This window comes from Hyla sarda, chromosome 3 (genome assembly GCF_029499605.1).
Source record: "Hyla sarda isolate aHylSar1 chromosome 3, aHylSar1.hap1, whole genome shotgun sequence".
Lineage (NCBI taxonomy): Eukaryota > Metazoa > Chordata > Amphibia > Anura > Hylidae > Hyla > Hyla sarda.
The window spans coordinates 253930661-253953567 of NC_079191.1; the positions used below are offsets into that span (position 1 = coordinate 253930661).

General features: G+C 41.6%; 1 protein-coding gene across 1 annotated transcript in view; it reads left to right on the forward strand.

Moving 5' to 3' along the window:
- Positions 1-15612, forward strand: part of CLVS2 (clavesin 2) — a 51482-nt gene extending 35870 nt beyond the window's left edge. The window contains exons 3-5 of the mRNA XM_056566459.1: positions 58-168; positions 1879-2102; positions 11188-15612. Coding sequence (XP_056422434.1) covers positions 58-168; positions 1879-2102; positions 11188-11278 — 426 coding nt within the window. The 3' untranslated portion in view covers positions 11279-15612. The remainder of the gene's footprint in view (positions 1-57; positions 169-1878; positions 2103-11187) is intronic.
- The last annotated feature ends 7295 nt before the right edge of the window (positions 15613-22907 follow it).

Genomic DNA, 22907 nt, shown 5'->3' on the forward strand with positions numbered 1-22907 from the left:
ATTATGTTTTATTTTTTATTTTACAGGACAGGCTTATCGTGTATTTTTCTTTTACAGGATAGTTTTCCAGCTCGGTTTGGAGGAATCCATTTTGTCAATCAACCTTGGTACATTCATGCCCTGTATACTGTCATAAGGCCCTTTTTGAAAGAAAAGACAAGAAAAAGGGTATACATATTTTTCATTGTACAATGAGGGTGATTTGTTAATGTTTGACACCAGAAAGCTAGTTGCTAATTTTTGTGCAACGCCATCAATTTTTTTTTCGGAAACACTGGAAAATTCACTAGCTAATTGTGAGGTCTGGTGAATTCCTGCGCTGCTTTCTATTTCTACAGTCTGTTTCCTTGTGCTTCCAGACACTGGTGTTAAGGAGAATTGATTCTAGTTTCTTCCACCTTCAGACTGCATTGTGTTTGCTTTCCTTCCTATCTATAGCCCACATGAGCTCTCCTTCTTCAAAACACTGTCTGGAGCAAAAAACTTGATATACAATATTTATTCTAGACATTCTGGAAACAAATAAACTATTAAAATAGTACAAAGGTGACCATATAATTTAAAGATAAAGGGGGACTTTTATTATGTGCAGAGTTTTGGTGCATCACACAAAAAAAAAAGGCTGTGCCCATTTTTGGTCTGCTTAATTTAGCAGCTCCCGCACACAACTATATACAACCTATTGGGTGGTCCTAAAGTCGCATGTGAGGAGGGCATGCCCCCTCTATACAAAATCAAGGCCCCTTTCAGCCTCCTTCAGGCCTCTTTCATGCCTCCTTGTTGCAAGGGACGCAGACCCTCTAAAGTCACACATTTTTGCAAATACATTTTTGACAACTTGGTACAACTTGATAAATGTCTCCCAAAAGTTTTATGGTTCTGTTTTATATCAAGGAATTAAGGCTTGGAAAAGTCTTAGTAGTCCAGCGGGCAGTGTCATTCAATGATTGAAAGCCCTCCTTTTATGAGCATGCGTACAGTGGTTACTGTCACTGACTGGGACCACCCATTGGACGCCTAAACACCGAATGAACAGATATTTCAATCAATATATCATAAGCTGTATTGAAACTTTTTCCCCACTTAACTCCCCCCCACTAAACTATATATCAATCTTCTCAGCACCTTCACTTTATAACCCAGTGGTGACTGATCAGACTTCTTGACATTACAGGTTCACCATAAGAGGACATTACAGGTTCCCTTTCCTAGCCTATTCAGAAGACGAGGCTCTGCATCTTATATAGTAGAGGATCATATTTCACTCATCATGACCACCTGACAAGATGACCATTCTGGAAAGCAGTAGCTCAGGAGATTAAAGGACTCCTGGAGGCATTGTGCTTACTTCTTTGCAAGATGTTACAGTTCTATATTGAATTGTTTCAGTGTATTTTTATGACTATTCTATCATGATCACAACAGAATGATTTAGGAGTATCAAGAATATTGCATCCTTCCATTTTTGCCCTTCCATTAAAATGATTTCTGCTATAAAATAAAATGAAAACCCCACAGTTCAAAGCTGCTGTGGTCCTCCCTTCCCACTTTGTATATAGGACTGCATCAATGATGTGCCCATTTCCTCTTGCCACCACTTCAGCTAGTCACTGGCCTCAATGGTCTTGTCATGTACAAGAGTCCAGTGTTTGCTTCAGCTATAACTTGGGTATATGACATGTCTTCACTACAGCCATGTAAACAAAGCCATTGTGAAAGATCAGAGCAGGTAGTGATGGGAATTAAACTAATTAATATAGTTAGTAAATACCTCTTAAACATATATTGTAAAAGGAATTTATAAGAAAATGAAATAAGTTGATGTAATCTTTGAGTGGAAATAATATTTTCTTTTTATTTGCTTGTTATCTTTTACAGATATTTTTACATGGTAATAATCTCAATAGCTTGCATCAGCTGATCCACCCAGAGATCCTGCCTTCTGAGTTTGGAGGAATGTTGCCTCCATATGACATGGGAACTTGGGCAAGAACACTCTTGGACCATGAGTATGATGATGAAAATGAATATAATGTAGACTCATATAATATGCCAACGAAAGTAGATGTGGAAAAGGATTTGTCTCCTAAAACCATGAAGAGGTAAATTACACTTATTCTTATTACTACCGGATGACAATATAACGTACAATTACATGAAAGCATGTTAATGGTTAAGAAAATGTTAGCATGTCTAGAGAAAAAGCCAAACTGTCACGATGCCGGCTGGCAGGTAGTGGATCCTCTGTGCCAGAGAGGGATGGCGAGGACCGCGCTAGTGGACCGGTTCTAAGCCACTACAGGTTTTCACCAGAGCCCGCCGCAAAGCGGGATGGTCTTGCTGCGGCGGTAGTGACCAGGTCGTATCCACTAGCAACGGCTCACCTCTCTGGCTGCTGAAGATGCTGAAGATAGGCGCGGTACAAGGGAGTAGGCAGAAGCAAGGTCGGACGTAGCAGAAGGTCGGGGGCAGGCGGCAAGGATCGTAGTCAGGGGCAACGGCAGGAGGTCAGGAACACGGACTAGGAACAGACAAGGGAACGCTTTCACTAGGCACAAGTGCAACAAGATCCGGCAAGGGAGTGCAAGGGAAGTGAGGTGATATAGGGAAGTGCACAGGTGGGAGCCAATTAAGCTAATTGGGAAGATTGGGCCAGGCACCATCATTGGTGCACTGGCCCTTTAAATCGCAGAGACCCGGCGCGCGCGCGCCCTAGGGAGCGGGGCCGCGCGCGCCGGGACAGGACCGAGGGAGAGCGAGTCAGGTACGGGGGCCGGGGTGCGCATCGCGAGCGGGCGCTATCCGCATCGCGAATCGCATCCCGGCTGAAGGCGGACCCGCAGCGCACCCGGTCAGTGGATCTGACCGGGGCGCTGCAACAACGAAGATGAGGCGAGCGCTCCGGGGAGGAACGGGGACCCGGAGCGCTCGGCGTAACAGTACCCCCCCCCTTGGGTCTCCCCCTCTTCTTGGGGCCAAAGAACCTGAGGAAAAAAAACTCAATTTTTCCGTGATGAGGTCCGATGCAAATTAGGAGGGGTTCTGTGTGGAAACGTACGAGACAGTCCAATCTTTTATTGTAAAAACAATAGATGTAGAGGGGTCTGGCGAGACTGGTCACAGGAACGTAGAACCTGTTGATGAGAGAGGCCAAAAAAATTTTTCCTGCAGATCCGGAATCCAAGAAGAGCATAGTAGAGAAGGAGAAGGTAGAGGCAGATATCCGCACAGGCACAGTAAGGCGTGGAGAAGCAGAGTTGACATCAAGAACTGTGTCGCCTTTGTGCGGAGTCAGCGTACGTCTTTCCAGGCGGGGAGGACGGATAGGACAATCCTTCAGGAAGTGTTCGGTACCGGCATAGTACAGGCAAAGATTCTCCATGCGGCGTCGTGTCCTCTCTTGAGGTGTCAAGCGAGACCGGTCAACTTGCATAGCCTCCACGGCGGGAGGCACAGGAACGGTTTGCAGAGGACCAGAGGAGAGAGGAGCCGGGGAGAAAAAACGCCTCGTGCGAACAAAGTCCATATCCAGGCGGAGCTCCAGACGCCATCCGGAAAAACGCATGTCAATGCGAGTGGCAAGATGAATGAGTTCATGTAGGTTAGCAGGAGTCTCTCGTGCGGCCAGAACATCTATAATGTTGCTGGATAGGCCTTTTTTAAAGGTCGCGCAGAGAGCCTCACTATTCCAGGACAACTCGGAAGCAAGAGCACGGAACTGAATGGCGTACTCGCCAACGGAAGAAACACCCTGGGCCAGGTTCAGCAGGGCAGTCTCGGCAGAAGAAGCTCGGGCAGGCTCCTCGAAGACACCACGGACCTCAGCGAAGAAGGACTGGACTGTGGCTGTGGCAGGATCATTGCGGTCCCAGAGAGGTGTGGCCCCAGACAAGGCCTTTCCAGAAAGGAGACCACGGCAGAGTCTAGAGTCCTCATCAAATTTGTCCGGCAGAGACAAGCAGGGGTTAGGAGCGGCCGGTTGCTGCGGAGGAGTTGCAGGAGCCGGCGGAGGAGATGGTTGTTGCAGTTGCAGCTGCTGTAACTGTGACTCCAGTTGCTGTGTCACGGTGGACAAGTATGCCAGCTGGTGATTTTGTTGGGTGATCATCGTGGAAATGTCGGCAAGACTTGACAGCGGCACCTCAGCGGAATCCATGGCCGGACGCTGCGGAGGAGTTGCAGGAGACGGCGGAGGAGATGGTTGTTGCAGTTGCAGCTGCAGTGTCAGTGGCAGCAGCTGCTGTAACTGTGAGTTCAGTTGCTGTTCCACGGAGGACAAGTATGCCAGCTGGTGATTTTGTTGGGTGATCATCGTGAAAATGTCGGCAAGACTTGACAGCGGCACCTCAGCGGAATCCATGGCCGGATCTACTGTCACGATGCCGGCTGGCAGGTAGTGGATCCTCTGTGCCAGAGAGGGATGGCGAGGACCGCGCTAGTGGACCGGTTCTAAGCCACTACAGGTTTTCACCAGAGCCCGCCGCAAAGCGGGATGGTCTTGCTGCGGCGGTAGTGACCAGGTCGTATCCACTAGCAACGGCTCACCTCTCTGGCTGCTGAAGATGCTGAAGATAGGCGCGGTACAAGGGAGTAGGCAGAAGCAAGGTCGGACGTAGCAGAAGGTCGGGGGCAGGCGGCAAGGATCGTAGTCAGGGGCAACGGCAGGAGGTCAGGAACACGGACTAGGAACAGACAAGGGAACGCTTTCACTAGGCACAAGTGCAACAAGATCCGGCAAGGGAGTGCAAGGGAAGTGAGGTGATATAGGGAAGTGCACAGGTGGGAGCCAATTAAGCTAATTGGGAAGATTGGGCCAGGCACCATCATTGGTGCACTGGCCCTTTAAATCGCAGAGACCCGGCGCGCGCGCGCCCTAGGGAGCGGGGCCGCGCGCGCCGGGACAGGACCGAGGGAGAGCGAGTCAGGTACGGGGGCCGGGGTGCGCATCGCGAGCGGGCGCTATCCGCATCGCGAATCGCATCCCGGCTGAAGGCGGACCCGCAGCGCACCCGGTCAGTGGATCTGACCGGGGCGCTGCAACAACGAAGATGAGGCGAGCGCTCCGGGGAGGAACGGGGACCCGGAGCGCTCGGCGTAACACAAACATTGTATCTTTATCTGTAAAAAAAAATTGGACAGAATGAGGTTCTTAAATTTGGAAAAAGGGAAGTTATACAGTAGTTGGACTTCATTATGTAATTTATCTGAAATCTATTTATAAATAGATGATAAAGATCAAGAATATTATAACTATGTACACCCACCACTGTAAGCATAACAAGGGAAGTATAAAAAATAAGGCGGTATTTTTTACATTTTTCCCAGGGGTTTCAATATTTGTATTTACAAATGAAGATGAGAGGAGAGCACGCGTAGGTGTAGGGGTTAGCACACACACCTGCCAGGTGATGGCTGGGTGGAAATGGCAGCGACTACGGGACATCAGAGTTTTCAGAGAAGAACCGATCTGCGGGGTGCAGAAAACTCACAGCAGAATCATATAATAGACGTAAAAGAAAGAAAGCATCTGCACTCACCGCTAGGTATCGGTAGTAGCGTCCGGGAGTCCGGGGTCAAAGGGGCAGCATGTCGCAGGAAGCGCTCAGAGACAATACCGGAATTTCGCACAAGGATGTGCTTCGTCCGATCTCGTTTCAATATTTGTTACAGCTCTCACTGTGAAGGATTCCGCACGATCATGCATTTCATGGTCGTTCATTTACATCCTCAATAGCATTTTGACTAGTGTTTTAAGTGGTAAAAATATGACAGACATTTTGATGGTACTATTTCAAGTATAGCTCCACTTTTAGGTCTGAAATGCTAGGCACTATTAAGAAACAATAGAGGCAGATTAAAGTAAATGTATTTACTAGATGTTTTTTAACTGATTAGAGCAAAATAATGAAACATGTTTTTTTTTATCCGTTTCTATTTTCTGATTGTAATTTTTTTTTATTTAACTTTTACTACATAATAATGGGGGCTGCCATCTCATGTACGCTGTTTTTAACAGCATTTAGAGATATATGTTGCAGCAAGCCCCATGAGCATTGGAACAATAGAATCCTCCTGACCCTATTCACTAGAATGGGAGTGTTTTCTTGGCATGCTCTGTGGCCCGTGTATAGGTAATAGCTTAGGGAGCTGTGCTTTGACCATCATCTATTGTGTCAATACAGTGGTGTCACCTTTTACTAGAATTCTGTCTGTGATGATAAGTGGGACACTGCTGGAAAGGGATCTGTACATAACAGGAAGTGTAATCTTAGTTTTAGGCTTAGAGGTCAGAATGAAAAACCTGTAAGATTTCAGGGTTAATTTAAAATCTAAATAGCAAAATGTGAAATTGACAAAAATAAAAATTCAGTAAAAATTCTTGAAAAATGTTTAGCAAAAAAAAACATTTTTTTTAACCCATTAAGAAACATTACTCTTTTTGTTTTTATCCACTAAGCCATTGTATTGCAGGGGTCTAATAAGCCCATCTAAATCCACAGGCAACTATGTTTTGCTTATACAGCAGATGTCATGATTTACATTGATCATGGCATTTATAGGGTTAATTACGCTGATGTCCACCATTATTGGTGAGGTCCCTGCGGCTAATAGCGGTTCATGTCATGTTCATGACATAAATGTACTTCATGGTGCTCTAAGTCCCTGGGCACCATGACATACATTTACTTTATGGATCCTCTTCGGGTAAAACAATAGGTTATTTTTTTGTATAGTACACTGTTTGCAAGTATAGCCCCTTAAAGGGGTTCTCCACTGCCTTAACCTACTTTTAGCAGTTAGTTAGTTCTGTGGCTATATGTTATTATGGCTTTTTTTCATGTTGCTAACGGTTCTGTATGTGGTGTTTTACTTACCTTTTTTCCAGACCCGGAAGCTGGTTTCTTCATTTGCTTCCTGCCTTGCCTCGACCACTTTTTTTCTTTTCTTCCGCCGCCATCTTGCCATCGGGACGTCACCGTGGAGGGTGGTGTGTTGGAGGCCGGCCTGCCCCTCGCCCCGTACATGCCCGCCTCCCGCGCGATGGAATCCTCTGCCGTCATCAGCACGCACCCTCCTTACTTTCAGCTTCTTCTAAACTGAATGCGGATTGGGCTGCTTTCAGCGAATCGGATGCCGTGATGGGCGCATGTGCAGTTGGTCCTCGCTCCGGACTATCATCTGCGCATGTGCCATAGTGATGTCAGCATCGGGCCTGACGCGCTGGAGGATTGTTAACCCTAACCTGGCCAGAGGTGAGTCCCGGAGCGCTGGACAGCTCCTGAAGGTTTGCTATGGCAGTGTTTCCCAAGCAGGATGCCTCCAGCTGTTACGAAACTACAACTCCCAGCAAGCCCAGACAGCCTTCGTGGTAGGCGGGCATGTACGGAGCGAGGGGCAGGCCGGCCTCCAACACACCACCCTCCACAGTGACGTCCCGATGGCAAGATGACGGCAGAAGAAAAGAAACAAAGTGGTCAAGGCAAGGCAGGAAGCAAATTAAGAAACCAGCTTCTGGGTCTGGAAAAAAGGTAAGTAAAACACCACATACAGAACTGTTAGCAACATGAAAAAAAGCCATAATAACATATAGCCACAGAACTAACTAACTGACAAAAGTAGGTTAAGGGAGTGGAGAACCCCTTTAAGGCAATTTTATTTTTGCATTTTCGTTTTTTCCTCCTCGCCTTCTAAAAATCCCAACTCTTTTATATTTCCATCCACAGACCCATATGAGGGCTTGTTTTTTGCGTCACCAACTTTACGTTGTAATAACATCACTTATTTTACCATAAAATGTACGGCGCAACCAAACAAATATTATTTATGTGGGAAACTTGAAAAGAAAACTGCAATTTAGGAAATTTTGGAAGGTTTTGTTTTCACGGTGTACACTTTATGGTAAAAATGACATGTTCTTTTTATTCTGTGGGTTAATACAATTAAAATGATGCCTATGATATATGTTTTTCTATAATTGCATCGCTTAAACAAAATCTCAAACTATTTAAGCAAAATTAGTATGTTTGAAATTGCCCTATTTTGACCACCTATAACTTTCTCATTTTACTGCATATGGGGCAGTATGAGGGCTCATTTTTTTTGCGTGGGAATCTGTAGTTTTTAACGGCACCACATTTGCTTAGGTTTTACTTTTTATTTATTTCTTATAAATTTTTTGGGGGATTAAAATGTGACAAAAATGCAGCAATTTTGGATTTTTTTTTTCGTTTACGCCGTTCACCGTACGGTATAATTAACAATATATTTTGATAGTTCAGACTATTACACACGTGGTGATACCAAATATGTTTATTAATTTTATTTTACGCTTTTTGGGGGGTAAAAATGGGAAAAACTGATAATTTACTTTTTTATTGGGGAAGGGGATTTTTCAAATTTTTTTACCTTTTTATTTTTTAAATTTTTTACTTTTTTTTTTTTTACATTTTAATAGTCTCCATAGGGAACTATTTATAGCAATCATTTGATTGCTAATACTGTTCAGTGCTATGCATAGAGCATAGCACTGATCAGTGTTATCAGTGATCTTCTGCTCTGGTCTGCTCGATCTCAGATTAGAGCAGAAGACCCCTGGAGATGGATGGAGACAGGTGAGGGGACCTCCGTCCACCATCATGGATGATCGGATCCCCGTGGCAGCGCTGCGGGGAATCCAATCATCCATTTAAAGTACCGCACTGCCGCAGATGCCATGATCTGTATTGATCACGGCATCTGAGGGGTTAATGGTGGACATCGTGGATGTTCGCCATTACCGGCGGGTCCCTGGCTACTGATAGCAGCCAGGACCTGCCGCACATGGCGCGAACACCGGTCAGGTGCTCTTGGTCATGGCGGAGCGTAAATATACATCATGGTGCGTTAAGTACAACGGCACCATGATGTACATTTACGTCCCTTGTCATTAAGGGGATAGTACACAATAAAAGATCTTTGTTGTGCTCTTAGTAAGTAATAGAGTGTACAAAATGAATTCATGCTTAAGGCTTCATTGACTTTTCACGGTCTAATAAAAGTATAATGTGCACAAAAATAAATTGTATTAAAGAATTGTTTCTCTATATTCAATTGACTTCTATTTGGAGAATGTGAATCTGTAGTATACATTTTTTAGGTAGCTTGGGTAGGCTCAGAATCGTTGGAAAAAATTACCATGTGACCCTAAAAACTCAGGGGGAGATTTATCAAAACCTGTCCAGAGGAAAAGTTGCTGAGTTGCCCATAGCAACCAATCAGATCGCTTCTTTCATTTTTCACAGGCCTTTTCAAAAATGAAAGATTAATTCCTATGGGCAACTCAACAACTTTTCCTCTGGACCGGTTTTGATAAATCTCCCCCTGAGTTTTTAGGGTCAGACTTTTCATTATTGTTTTTTTTTCTTATGACTGTCTTCTATGGAACTGAGAAACCAATGGTAATTCACTTTATTCAGTAAAATTTTATAGCTATAATTTTACAAACATAAAATTAAGAGCAAGTCCAAATTTTTAGCAGTTTATGAAGTTTTTTTTGGGAAAAATATTTTGGCAAGTATTTAGGGCCATCTATATCCCAAAAGCTGCTTTTCTTATTGTATAATAACATCTGCCATAACAAAAAAAAGGAACACATTGAAACATGAAAAATAAAGAATGTCAAGAAATGCCTCAGAAATGCACAAATTGGTAGAAAAGACATTTTCAGGATTTGTTTTTGTATAAAAAAAAAAGCTGCCATTTATGATGCTAAAAATAAGAAATGGCAAACAGTGAGTTCTCCGGTCCCCTCCTCTGGATCGGAGCGCTTGCTGTCTCTGCCCCAGTCTGCAGTGTTCCTGCGCGTCCCGGTCAGACACGTTGACCGGGAGCGCAGGGTCTCCTCTGTCGGGGATGCGGTTAGTGTGGCGGCCGGTCCCCGCACACACGCCGCATCCCGTGTCCACTTACCCGCGGCACCGTCCTTATGCGCTGCCTCTGCCTCTCGGCGCGTGCAGCACCGCTCCTTAGGGCGCGCGCGCCGGCTTCATGTATTTTAAAGGGCCAGCGCACCATTGATTGCCTGGTCCTCACTGTCCTAATAAAGGTCTCCTGCCCTCGCCGGATCTTTGTGCCTCGTGCCAAGAGAAAGCGTTCCATATTATTAAAGTGTTCCCTGCCTGTTGCCGACCCTTGCCCGTGACCACCGCCTCTGAACCCGTGCTGCCTTCCTAGACCTGTTGCTAGTGACTACCGCTTCTGATCCTGTGCCGCCTGCCCTGACCTTTGCTACGTCTGACTACGCTTCTGCCTGTTCCTCCTGTACCGCGCCTATCTCAGCAACTTGAGGGGTTGAGTCGCTATCTGGCGGAACGACCTGGGGGCTACCTGCCGCAGCAAGACCATCCCGCCTTGCGGCAGGCCCTGGTGAAGATCAGTAGCCCCTTAGATTCCGGTCCCTTGGTACGGCCCACGCCATCACTCCTCTGGTCCAGTGGATCCACCTCCAGTCACCTGTCCGGACCGTTACAATAAAGTCCAAAAAAACTTATGCAGGGAGATTTATCAATACCTGTGCAGGGGAAAAGTTGCCCAGTTGCCCATAGCAACCAATCAGATCGCTTCTTCATTTTGAAAAGGCCTTGTTAAAAATGAAAGAAAAAATCTAATTGGTTACCGTGGGCAACTGGGCAACTTTTCCTCTGCACAGGTTTTGATAAATCTCCCCCATAGTCTTTATAAATAGAACCTCATAAGGCAATATGAAGAATTGTGTAGAGGAAATAAGGAGGCATTATTAAACATATAGAAAAAGATGCATCCACTTAATTGTTTCGGCATTGTCAGTATCAATTATATGTTTATCTGAGCAATGTACCCTAAAATAATAATATTCATAATTTATAAACTGTATTAATAGACTTTAATATAGTTTTTCTAGGAGGACACAGCTGAGAGGTTTGAATTCTCAGAGCACAATTTCTCATTTTGCCTAAAACATGCATATGAATAGGAAATAGCTAAAATAAAATACAACACTGAGTGGTATAGCACTGCTCTTTCAGAGGTATGAATATGTATGGAATCTGAAATGTTTTCCATTGCAAATTACAGCTATTATTGAGCGTGAAATAAAGATCCTCAGGGTGGCTGGGAACATTGTGCTGACAATCTGAAAAAAATAAACTTCCTATTTTTGTTTGCTTGCAGATCTCAGTCAGTAGTGGATCCTGGGGTGTTAAAGCACAATGACAAAAATGAAGATGACAACACACAGCAACCCTTGCTGTCTCTTGACTAGTTGGATGTCTGCAGTGCTCACCATTTAGAAGTGGAGGGACCATTTCCAAAAATAACTAAACACTCTACAGGAATGTACCAACTGGAAATGTATCATATATGTTAATGTTGCATAATGTAAAAGATTTCTCTACAGTCCAAGTGTTAAGGGGGGCCAGCGACTAATGCTTTTATTCTGTAAGTGCCAACTTGTGGTTTGTAAATAGAATTCAAAGTATCTCTCTGTAGATTTCTAAGCACTCATATGAACACTTCTGTGAAAAGCAAAAATGATACTTCACCAATCCATATTCAAAGTTGTGTAATGTAAAAAAAGATAGGAAAGACAAAGTATATTATTATAGTAGGCTCCATCCTTTTATATAAAGCCATATAGCAGCCACCACACTGCGTTTTATTCCGAATATGACATAAAGACATTTCACTATATGAATGCTTTACGAAAATCTTTAAAAAGGTCCATTCCTTTGCTGCTTGCGGGAGATGTCCCAGGAAGACACAGCAAGGCATGTTGGCTTTATAGGACAAAAGAACCAAGCCTTTCTTTAATGTGCCAAACTGGTTTGTTATTGAAATTTGTGATGATAAATTTTTCTTTTTCTTAAATATTTATCATTTTCTTTTACATTATTAGTATTCTTTCTTCAAAGCAGAAGAATGGAGGGTGTAAACCAGTGCCATTGAGTAGAGACATTTAGGACAATTTTTTGGAATCTCAGATGAATTTGTCTGAAAGCTGAACTATTTCATTGTTGATAGTAGTAATGTCTTCAATATTGTACATTGAGAACTACGGGTTGGTGTATTCACAGACAGTAAGCAACAATCACTCTGAATTTAGCAGATGTTACACTTTTGTGTTTTGATCTACTGTGGTTTTGGTCAGTGTCCAAACTGTTTAGTTTTTTTCCCCACAATTTTGTTGATGATGAATAAAACACAGGATGGAGGAATTGTTACCATAGTTCCTTTTTTTTTTTGTTTAAGTAATTTGTATGAGGTGCTTTTATTTTACCATTGATGGCTATTGTATCTTGTGATTCGATACATTTTCAAGGTTCCTTTCCACTAATTCAAGAGATTAATGTCACCACTTTTAAATCTTACTTACGGCAACTCACAATTTTTTCAGCTATTTTTCATTTATATAGATTATTTACCTTAATTTTATGTATCCTTAAACTGTGATTGTTTATATTCTATATGTGTATGTACTGTAATAAGAAATGAGGATACATCCAACCGCTTGGATATTTGAATCTATTTCTTATTATTATTTTAAAAGGCCACTCTGATCCATGATGTCGGAGAACTGCTATAACTTGCATAATGGTATTTGTTATTACATTATACTTTCATACGATTGTCTTGTATGCATATACATAAGTTATTTTTAAAATGGCTTCAAAATTCCTATTTTTAACAATTGCACCTGCATTAGTGAATGGCGATTTAACAAATTAACTATTTAGGTAGAAAATCCAGGACTACATATTTAATCATACTAATCCCTTTTTATTTACCTATAGATTGATGTTGGTCAAACAATACATCTGTATCCTTCTGATCTCATACAAAGGCACACAAATTGTCACAATCTCCAACGCAATCCTCACTATTAAGCTATTGCCCATTAGAAGCATTTCTTGTAGAAGACAATACATGCATAGTCCTGCTCTCAGCTAAGAATTAGATGCAATTGTATACAGTCTAGGCCAGTGTTTCCCTACATTGTGCCTTCTGCTGTTGAAAAACTACAACTTCCAGTATGCACGGACAACCAAATTCCGGTAGAAAAAACATGGGTCTAGGCGATGTTCCATGATCTGATTGGATTTAACTTTAAATGGGTACTCCCCAGAAAAACATCTTATCCCCTAGGCTAGGGGATAAGATGTCTGGGGACCCCCGCAATCTGCGGCGCAGCACCCTAGTCATCTGTACATGGAGCGAACTCCGCTTCGTGCTGGATGACTGGCGACTACAGCCACCACGCACCCTCCATTCATGTCTATGGGAGGAGGCCTGACGGCAACATACAAGCAGTTACTCCCCCTCCTATAGACTTGAATGGAGGGGGCGTGACAAGCTTCCATGTTCTGGACACTGCCACTGCCGGACTGGAGAACAGACACCTTTGCATAGGGCATAAGATGTTTTTTGGTGGAGTACCCCTTTAATATATTGCATCAAACTACCCATAGATCTTTGTAGTTTCTGCCGATGTAGTAAGCTGGCAGAGCTTTGTTTTGTTTATAGAAGGCCTCCAGATCATCATCTACATACACAGGATTCAGTTAGTATTACACATGTTTGCTGAGTCTCATTTCTTATTAGTTCATACTGCAGGCAGGCTTTTTTAGTTCAGTTTGCCTGCCTGTTGTCTTCATTACTCTTCTTGTTCGGGTACCCATTTTAGTACATGTGCATCCTATTTATTTACAAACAAAACTATTGAGTAATGACCAAATAATACATTATAATTTACCAGTAGACTTCTCATAGACATCTCTTTGTGCAACCAATGAGATGTTTTGTTTAAAACCTGTAAATCCCACTGTGTGTCTCTCACACACTCATTGGCAGGTCATGTTATAAGGCTATTAGGCAGGGGTCAAGTCTTGGGGAAAAAAAAAGTGTGGGAACTCACCCAAGATTTCCAATTAGGGCTGGTCCTGCTAATGGGAATGGTGTTCCTGTTGTGGATAAAGTGCAGAAACTCAGTTCTTACACATTCCTGCAGGACTTGAGCCCTGCTACTAGGACATCTTAAAATGGAGCATGCACAAATGAACAGTAGTGTTCTCTACATGCCGCGTTAAACATTAAAGGGTTACTCCTACTCTAGACATTTTAGGGGATAAGATGTCTCATCGCGTCAAAGGGGGAAGGATGGGGTATCCAGCTGGGAGGAATATCTGTTTACTTGATTTATATTATGTCTGTTTACTTTGAGGAAGGATTCAGAGACTGTAGATACAGCTACAGATACAGCTTTAAGAGGTTGTTCCATTTTAATGGTTATTATATTATGGGGCTTTCATATTAAGAGGCTATTTACAATTTGGTTTGGCTCTGAGCTGCAGGTTTATGACAGGATACTGTCGGAAAGGTATAAGTCATAGGTATAATAAATAAAAATAATATAAGATAAATATTTGGGATATAATTCAGATAAACTTTTTAATGGCCAACTGTAAATCTGTCATTTTTAATTTGTAAATATTATGTTATTGTATTGTTCTTTGTGTAAACTATGCATACACACAGTTCATCATTGTTTATCGACATAGTATTTCTGTACTACTCAATCAGCTTTAAGGTTGCATTCACATCATGATTTTGGGAGACGGCAGCCAGATCCGGTGGGAATTTGAAAACCAGCTGCGGTCATATCCCTGCCACACCCATGCCACACCCTATTTATTACAGCTAGTTATGACCCACTATGGTGATCAGACAGGCTCATTTCAACTGCAGTCTCCTGAAAGTATTAATAGTTGGTCTCCACTGCACATGCAAGCAAGAGGGATTGTGGGATGTAAGTTACTTTATTTAGGACCAGCACAATTGTGCTCCTATACATATATGAATGTGCCATGAATATGAATCTGATGATTTTACCAATGTTTTTTTGTAAAACAATCCCTTTAATGTGCAAATGTCTTCAAGGCAACAGTGCCTATATGTTTTAAGGATTTGGAGTGTAAATACCCGCCAATTAGATATTGGAGTAACAGTTTTTATGCTTCTCCCAGACACAATTTTGTTTCATATTTTTGTGGCCTGAAAAGTACACCACTAAAAACTGCTCCTTTTTTCTCCTCCAGGAAGAATTATATGTGGTGTTTCATCCTCAAAACGACATGTATTAGTATAGGCATTTATCCCCCTGTGCCATGTGATTCTTTTATCATATGACTGCTATAGAGTTCAGTAGCAGGAAAATGCCACAAAATCAGTAAAAAAAACAAGAGCAACTGGACCAGAAAATGCCACTAAAGATACCAACATAAAAAAAAATGCCAAGTAGAGATGGCATTTTATATTTCCTTATTGATTCTTAACTAACATCTGGACACAGCATTTTCTGCAAAAAAAATAGTAATGTGGCTAATATGCCTGTTTTTTTGAGGGGGACTTTCAGATAAAACCACCATTTGTGTTTCTAGCTGTAACCCTTATTTACATGGCTGTATTAGTGGTCCATGTTACAAGATCCAGATCTATCTGTGGCTCGAAAGTGTAAGGCGTTCATATAGATGCAGTGCTGCATTCCACATACCACGGCTGGGGGAGGGGAAAACCGGGCTCTCCCGTACCCCAGCCAGACTAGTTCTGAAATCCATTTACTTTAATGAGCTGACCGGAGCCAAACAGTGACTCCGGTCAGCTCATTTTTGACCCGTATCTGGTTTTGTGACCGGACCTAAAACCATAGTATACTACAGTTTTAGATTTGGTCAGGAAACCGGATACAGGTAAAAAATGAGCCGACAGGAGTCACCGTTTGACTCCGGTTGGCTCATTAAAGTAAATGGATTTCAGCGCTGGTCCGGCTGGGGTACGGGAGTGCCTGGTTTTCCTCTCCCCCAGCCGGCACCCGTACAGTGAAAATGAGGTGTGAATGCAGCCTAAGCCTACACATAACAGTTGGAGTCAATTGGGATGTCTACACTCTTTCAATGCTGTTTTCAGGATTCATGGATTATTTCCATTTAATTTGATTAGGGTCTTCCATTTTCTCTTAATATCCATGAACATGTAGTACATAAGTGGAGTTTGAACAGAGGGGCAGGTTTACTAAAACTGTGTAAATCTAGACAAGGCCATCTAAATGTGCTCCAACTTTTTTATAGGGCTTTAACTGTTTAATAAATGTGGCATATCATTAGGCTGTCTTTTTCCAGTTATCTAGGGGTATGTATAAAACTTTGTACTCCTTTACTACTACTTTGTACTATTTTGACTGTAGTTTGTCTCTATTTTTGATTCAGTTGCTTTTTAGAGACAAAGTTTTGCGACAAACCAAATAGACATTTTTTTTTTCAAAGTGACATTGGAAATTGAGATTTCAGTTAAAATCATGCAGGGGTCAGGAATTTATGATTTGTGACTTTTCAGTTTTTCGCATATTTTGGTGCATCTAGGCTTATTTAGGCGCAATTCTACACCAGTCCTCAGTTGGCTTAGAAACTGACAGTATTGTTAAAAAGTCGCACATTTGTAGCACAGATGAAAGAGTTGCACAAGAGGTCGGAGAGAAATGTGATAAGCACCAGATTTATCACATGCCCTGCGCCGTGTAATAAATTTGGTGCAGGTACACAATTTTCAACACGAGAATTAATGGAGTAAAAAGACGTTCACCTCCTCTACTTTTCATGCATTGAGCTTAATGGAACTCAAAGGAAAAATGTCTTGACTTGGGTAGAAAGATGGAACCAAAGACTATGTCAACAAAGCCTAAATCTGAATTCCCTTGTGTAACAAAGCCTTTTGATGAGTTAGCCTATGCAACTTCATTTTTCTAAATTTTTGCTTTTTTAAAATAAAACTACTAGAATTAGTACTACTAGACTTCCTAGGAATTTTTTCCCCTTTTCAGAGTTTTTTACGCCAGCTGCATTGGGGCAAAGTGTCACATCTTGTCCCTGACACATTTAACAACGATTTGCCAGCAAAATACAACACCAACATTTTTTTCTAGGAAGGAGCACTTCATATTTATGAAGAAGATTGCACCTTGGTGCATAATGTTTGCATAAAATAGACCAACAAGAACGTACTATTTAACAAAGATGAGGTTGATAAAACTTACATGACAAAACCCCACATGCCAGTAGATGGCATTCAGAACACTATTGGGCTAAACCATACAATCTTAAATCTGGGCCAGTGACCCAGATTTATCAATCTGTCTGACACCAAAATGTGTCTGATTTATGTCTCAGACAGATAGTAACCAATACCAGCACAGATTTCATTTCTCTAAGTGCTCTGGTAAAATAAAAGATGAGCCATGATTGGTTGCTATGTGTCTAAGAGTGCCGTCATCTGCATGTGGTGATCTGGCTCAGTTAACTGGGCACAATTGATACAACTAATGGCACAACTGATGGCAGGGGTCCATCACCCAGTTACTCTTGCAAGCTGGATAGGGGAACATTGCAAAATGCGTCCCTCTATCCAGTGTTTCCAGCAATCGCTGAACATGCCGGATGGAGGAATCTTGCAGTGTTCTCCCCATCTGACCCAGCATCCTAACTGAGAAGCTGAATAAATCTGAACAGTCCCATTCAAATCAATGGGATCAGTTTGATCACTTGTTGCTCTGTAATGCTATTCTATAGGGCTGGAGGGAAGTTGAGCCAGATCGCCACATGTATGTGTTGTCACCCTAAAACAGATTGATAAATCTGGGCCAGTCGGTCTATGAAGTTTGTATAGTTATTCTTCTTATTTTCCATTTCTAGCATATATAGTATTATCCGTGCTGCATTCATTTCATCCTGCATTTTACTCTTTCTTGTATTCTGCAAGCTCTGCTTTATGTTGTTCGCTAGATACCACTAAACAGTCATTTTAGTCTATGTTTCAATACACAGTTGGGACTGTAGAGAGTTCTATCTGCCATAAAAATATATTAGTACCTATTCATGCATTACAGCCTGCATTTATGACCATACAGTCAGAAATGATGAAATACAGGATAGAAATATTCAAAGAAAAGAGGAGAATTGCAAGAAAGGCAGTGAGGGAACTTGGAAATATAATGGCAGAAAAATAATCTTTCAAATGTTAAGCTTTCTATAGATATCTACAACTGAAGCAACAGTGTATAACAATAATTTAATAAATTATAGGAAAGAGCAACTTAGGTTACACCAAATAGGTAAACGTTTTTTTTTTGTTTTTTTTCTGGACTGTGTACCCGCTTTATAGGCATACATAAAATATACTCTCTTAAAACGTCTTTAGAAACCATTATAAATTAATTCCCATTGATATTATTTGCTTATATTGTGAGATAACTGCATATCGTACAATCAAAAATAACATTCTCCCTAAAAGAATTAAGTTATCAAGTATTGGAGCCAAGCTTGCTTGTAAATGTATTGTTAATGGACCACCACATAATTCACAGGCCCCTTCTCTGCAGAAAACACTGAAAGCAAACCTCAGCCGTGTTCATCTACAGTTTATACTCCTGTGTGTATTATATTTATTTGCTTTCTTAGTGAGACTTTTGTTTATTGTATTTTTTTGTTAAGTTATTGGAGGATAAATAGTTAAAACACGATGCAGCTTCTAATAAGCCTTCCTTCTTTGTTATATTATGGCACATACAGCACACACTGGCTATCTTACATGACGATGAGACACACTCCAGAGAGACTGTAGGCCTTAGAGTGTAACTATGGTAACTGAGTGATTCCTACTCTTGCTGACGCTCCATTTCTCCAGTGCATTATAAATATTTCATGTAAGAAAATGTCTCTATGCTGCCATCCTTAAGAAAAAAAATCCTGTGCTTAATTTTCTCTTTAACAAATATGTGTTTTCTTCCTGAGAGATTGTGTAAACTAAGTCTTGTTTATATTTATTACGTATAGAGAGAAGAGATTAAACTGGCTAGGGCTAGAATCTCATCATCTCATTGTAATTACTATATATATATACACATATATATATATATATATATATATATATATATATATATATATATAGTTCGTAAAATTCTGCCTTCATAGCAAAGATGTTATTGTCCATTGGATTACATACTGGGTTTTACTCACAAAGTTTTAGTGGCAGTTTTTCATTCTTTATCTTTTGAGCCAAAACCATGAGTAGATCCAGTAGTATATGTTCTTTCTTTATATTTCTCTATCCTTTTTAATCCACTTTTGGCCTTGGCTTAAAAAGCTAAATGAAAATCTACCACAAAGTGCTGTGTGTGAAATTTCTCATTAAAGCATTGCCTATAGGGAAGAGATACCAGTTGCCACATAGGGCACCATACAGTGTACCACTGTATGGTGCCCTATGTGGCAACTGGTATTCCTGAAAGAAAGCCTATGGAGGGAATTTATCATATGTAGCTCAAGTTATTTTTCCCGCCATTTGCCCGTGCATACATCATGACCCAAATTGACCCAAATATATCAAAAAAGGTGCACGTTCTTTATAAATACCTAATACGTCTGGTCTTGGTGTGGAGATCAGGTCCCATAGGCTCCTGAACTAAAAGTGTAGTAGAAATAGCACTTTTACCACCTGTATTCTGTGGCTAGAAAGTAGTTGTGATTTATAGAAGGTCTTCACAACCATACCTTTTCTCTCACCTTGTGGTTGGGTTCACACATAGTACTTTGGCCAGTCTTTTTAGGCAAAACCAAGAGTAGACACACTGTAAAAGGTGCAAATATTTTGTTGTAATTTTCTCAGTTTTAGGCTAAATATATGGACTAAATAACTTAACTAACAAACCAAAATACTGAGTGTGAACCCAACCTAAAGCTGTGTTCTTTAGGTTCAGAAACAGCCCCAAAATTGACATTTTTGACATTAAGATACAGGAAATATAGATGGTAGTTCACATTAAGCAACATTTTATGGCTGTACAATTAAATATCAAGTCCTTTTTTAAGGCCAAACATTTTTGAGAGGAGTTTTTATCCCCAAAATATATGTGGTTTGCAAATTGTATAATAGCATTTGCTGTACCAAAAAATATGACTAATGTCTGAAAAAAAATATTTAAAAAATGCAAAAAATGGTTCAAGAAATAAACCAAATGGAATACTGTTTTGTAGTACAGTATAGTAAAAGTCTATTTTCTGAGGCTGTATGTAAACATAGTCCCAATGGTGCCTGTATTGTGTTGACACAGCACCAGAGAGGACAGTTAAGTGGAATTTTATTGAAATTTTCCAACAAATAAAGTCCTTGGCCTACTGCCGTAAAATCCAAATCCTTTTTTTATAAAAAACTCATGAAATACAGGCAGGTAATAAATAACTCAAGGCCAGGAGGCATACTATTGGAATTGTATTTATCTGTACCTGTTTTCCCCATTAACTCTATAGGGTGATTCATGTGACACGTATGTAAGTTAGGGAAAGACTATAAATGCAGCACAGTGATTTTAGCATCCTGGGTCTTTGTCATATACAGTGGCATCTGGTGCTTTTGATTCTATGCCTAGATCTCCTACATTCTATCTTAAATCCTTTTATTTAAAATAAAGTGGATCTGAAGTGATGAGCACGGGAAATCCGCAAATAGATGCATCCGAATCAGCCTGAGACTCGGTGAAAGCTCCTCCAAGCTTCATTGTGCTTTAGTCATGGTCTGTGATCCAGTCTGCTGCACAAACCTCTTAATATCTATCCGCTCTTGCAAAAACATCACAAACGGGTTGTGTCTTTCTTATTTTCCTTACAAATGTAAGTATTCATGTAATAGCTGACGTTTGTGTAATGCTTGTGAATCATGCCAACTGAAAAGGAATATTTTTACAAACTTGCAATGACCTGTTTAAAAAAAATGTTAGGAGAAATATTTTATTTTATTTATTTGTATTTATTTAACTTATTTTATCAAGAATAAACTTAAGAGCATTCTGCCACTTTATGTGTCCTGAAATATTTATTAATAATATTAATCAGGTTTTAGAAAACCTCCACAATTGATCAGATGTAATTCAGATGAAAACATGTATGGTTTAGAAAACATAACTTTTATACATTCTGTTAGGGATACAAGTTAATTGCGGGGGTCACCTGTTTCAAATCTTCATGTTCTTAGTGTAGAGATTAGCTATAAAGTGTGTCTCCTTTTTTAGGTGACACTACACTGTATTTCCCCAGTGATGATGCTGCATGAAAATTGAACACTTAGGGGACAGTCACACTACAGAATTGGAGAAATTATGGTGCAGCAGCCTCCCATTATCTTCAATGAGATTCTGCTGCATTTTACTCTCTTAGGAAAATGTATCACCTATCCAAAGGATAGGGAGTAACTTTCTGATCGTGAGGGGTGTGACCGATGGGACCCCCCGCAATCTTCTTCACAGAGCTCCGGCTCTCCTCATACAGTGGTCCCTCAACATACGATGGTAATTCGTTCCAAACGACCTATGGTTTGTCGAATTCATCGTATGTTGAGGGATCCGTGCAATGTAAAGTATAGGAAGCTGTACTCACCTGTCCCCACCGCTCCGGACCAGGTCCTCACCGCTCCCGATGCTGTCCCAGGGGCTCCCGATGCTGTCCCGCTGCTCCGGTGTCTTCTTCGCGATCCTCCGGCTTCTTCCGCATCTTCTGCAGGGTCCGGGCCTTGCTTTCTGGTGATGTTATTACGCTGCTGCGCTAACGCGGCGTGCGTAGTGACGTAATAAAGACGCCGGAAAGCAAGGCCCGGACCCTGGAGAAGATGCGGAGGACACCGGAGGATCGCGAAGTGGACCCGGAGCAGCGGGAATAGGTAAGCAAACCTGCCAGTGATGCTTAAACTGCTATCCGACAGCAGCTTAAGCATTTTGCACTGTCGGATAGCAGTTAATGCGATGGCCCCGACATATAAAAGCATTGTATGTCGATGCTGACATCGACATGCGATGGCCTCTGAGAGGCCATCGTATGTCGATTTTATCATATGTCAGGGCCATCGCATGTCAGGGGTTACTGTATATGGAACAGGGTCAGCACACACCCTCCCCTCAACTCTTTGGAAGAGCTGGAGATACACAAGTACAGTGCTTGTGTATCTCTGGCTCTCACATAGAGATGCATGAAGGGTGCATGCTGACCCCGCTCCACGCAGAAGGAGAGCTGGAGCACCGTGCAGGAGATGACAAGGGGTAGGACCCCCCTGTAATCAGACACATTTTCCTAAACTGGACTTCACCTCTAATGCAGGACTTTACAGTTGCCAAAGTTGCTCTGTTGCTCTGCCTGAATAGTGCTACTTAACAGCCAGGGGCATAACTATTGTGGGTGCAGTGGTAGAAGTATCATCTGCCCCATAAGAGACCAGTATTATTAATGGTACATGGGGCCTGTTGCATATTTTACACTGGATTCCAAAAGCTACAAGTTACACCTTTGATCACATCTAATTTCATTGAACGGGTTGTGTTGTTACTGCAAGTAGCAGAGACACAAAAATCACCAGAAATCCACCGAACATGAATTTTTGATAGAGCGATCCCATTCACATACTGTACTGTAGCTGTGATGTAGCAGAAATCAGGGAGAGTGACACAGAAGTTTTTGGCCTCATGACCTGTGTCATGGCCAAAGTCGCCATGTGGCCCCAACCACTTTCTCATAAGGGTTTTACACTTCACTGGGATATGACATCCAATGTTCAATCACTGGCAATTCATTCATTAAAGGGATACTCCCCTGGAAAACATTTTTTTAAATGAACTGATGCCAGAAAGTTAAACAGATTTGTAAGTTACTTCTATTTAAAAATCTTAATCCTTCCAGCACTTATCAGCTGCTATATGCTACACAGGAAGTTCTTTTATTTTTGAATTTCCTTTTTGTCTGACCAAAGTGCTCACTGCTGACACCTCTGTCCATTTTAAGAACTGCCCTGAGCAGGATAGGTTTGCT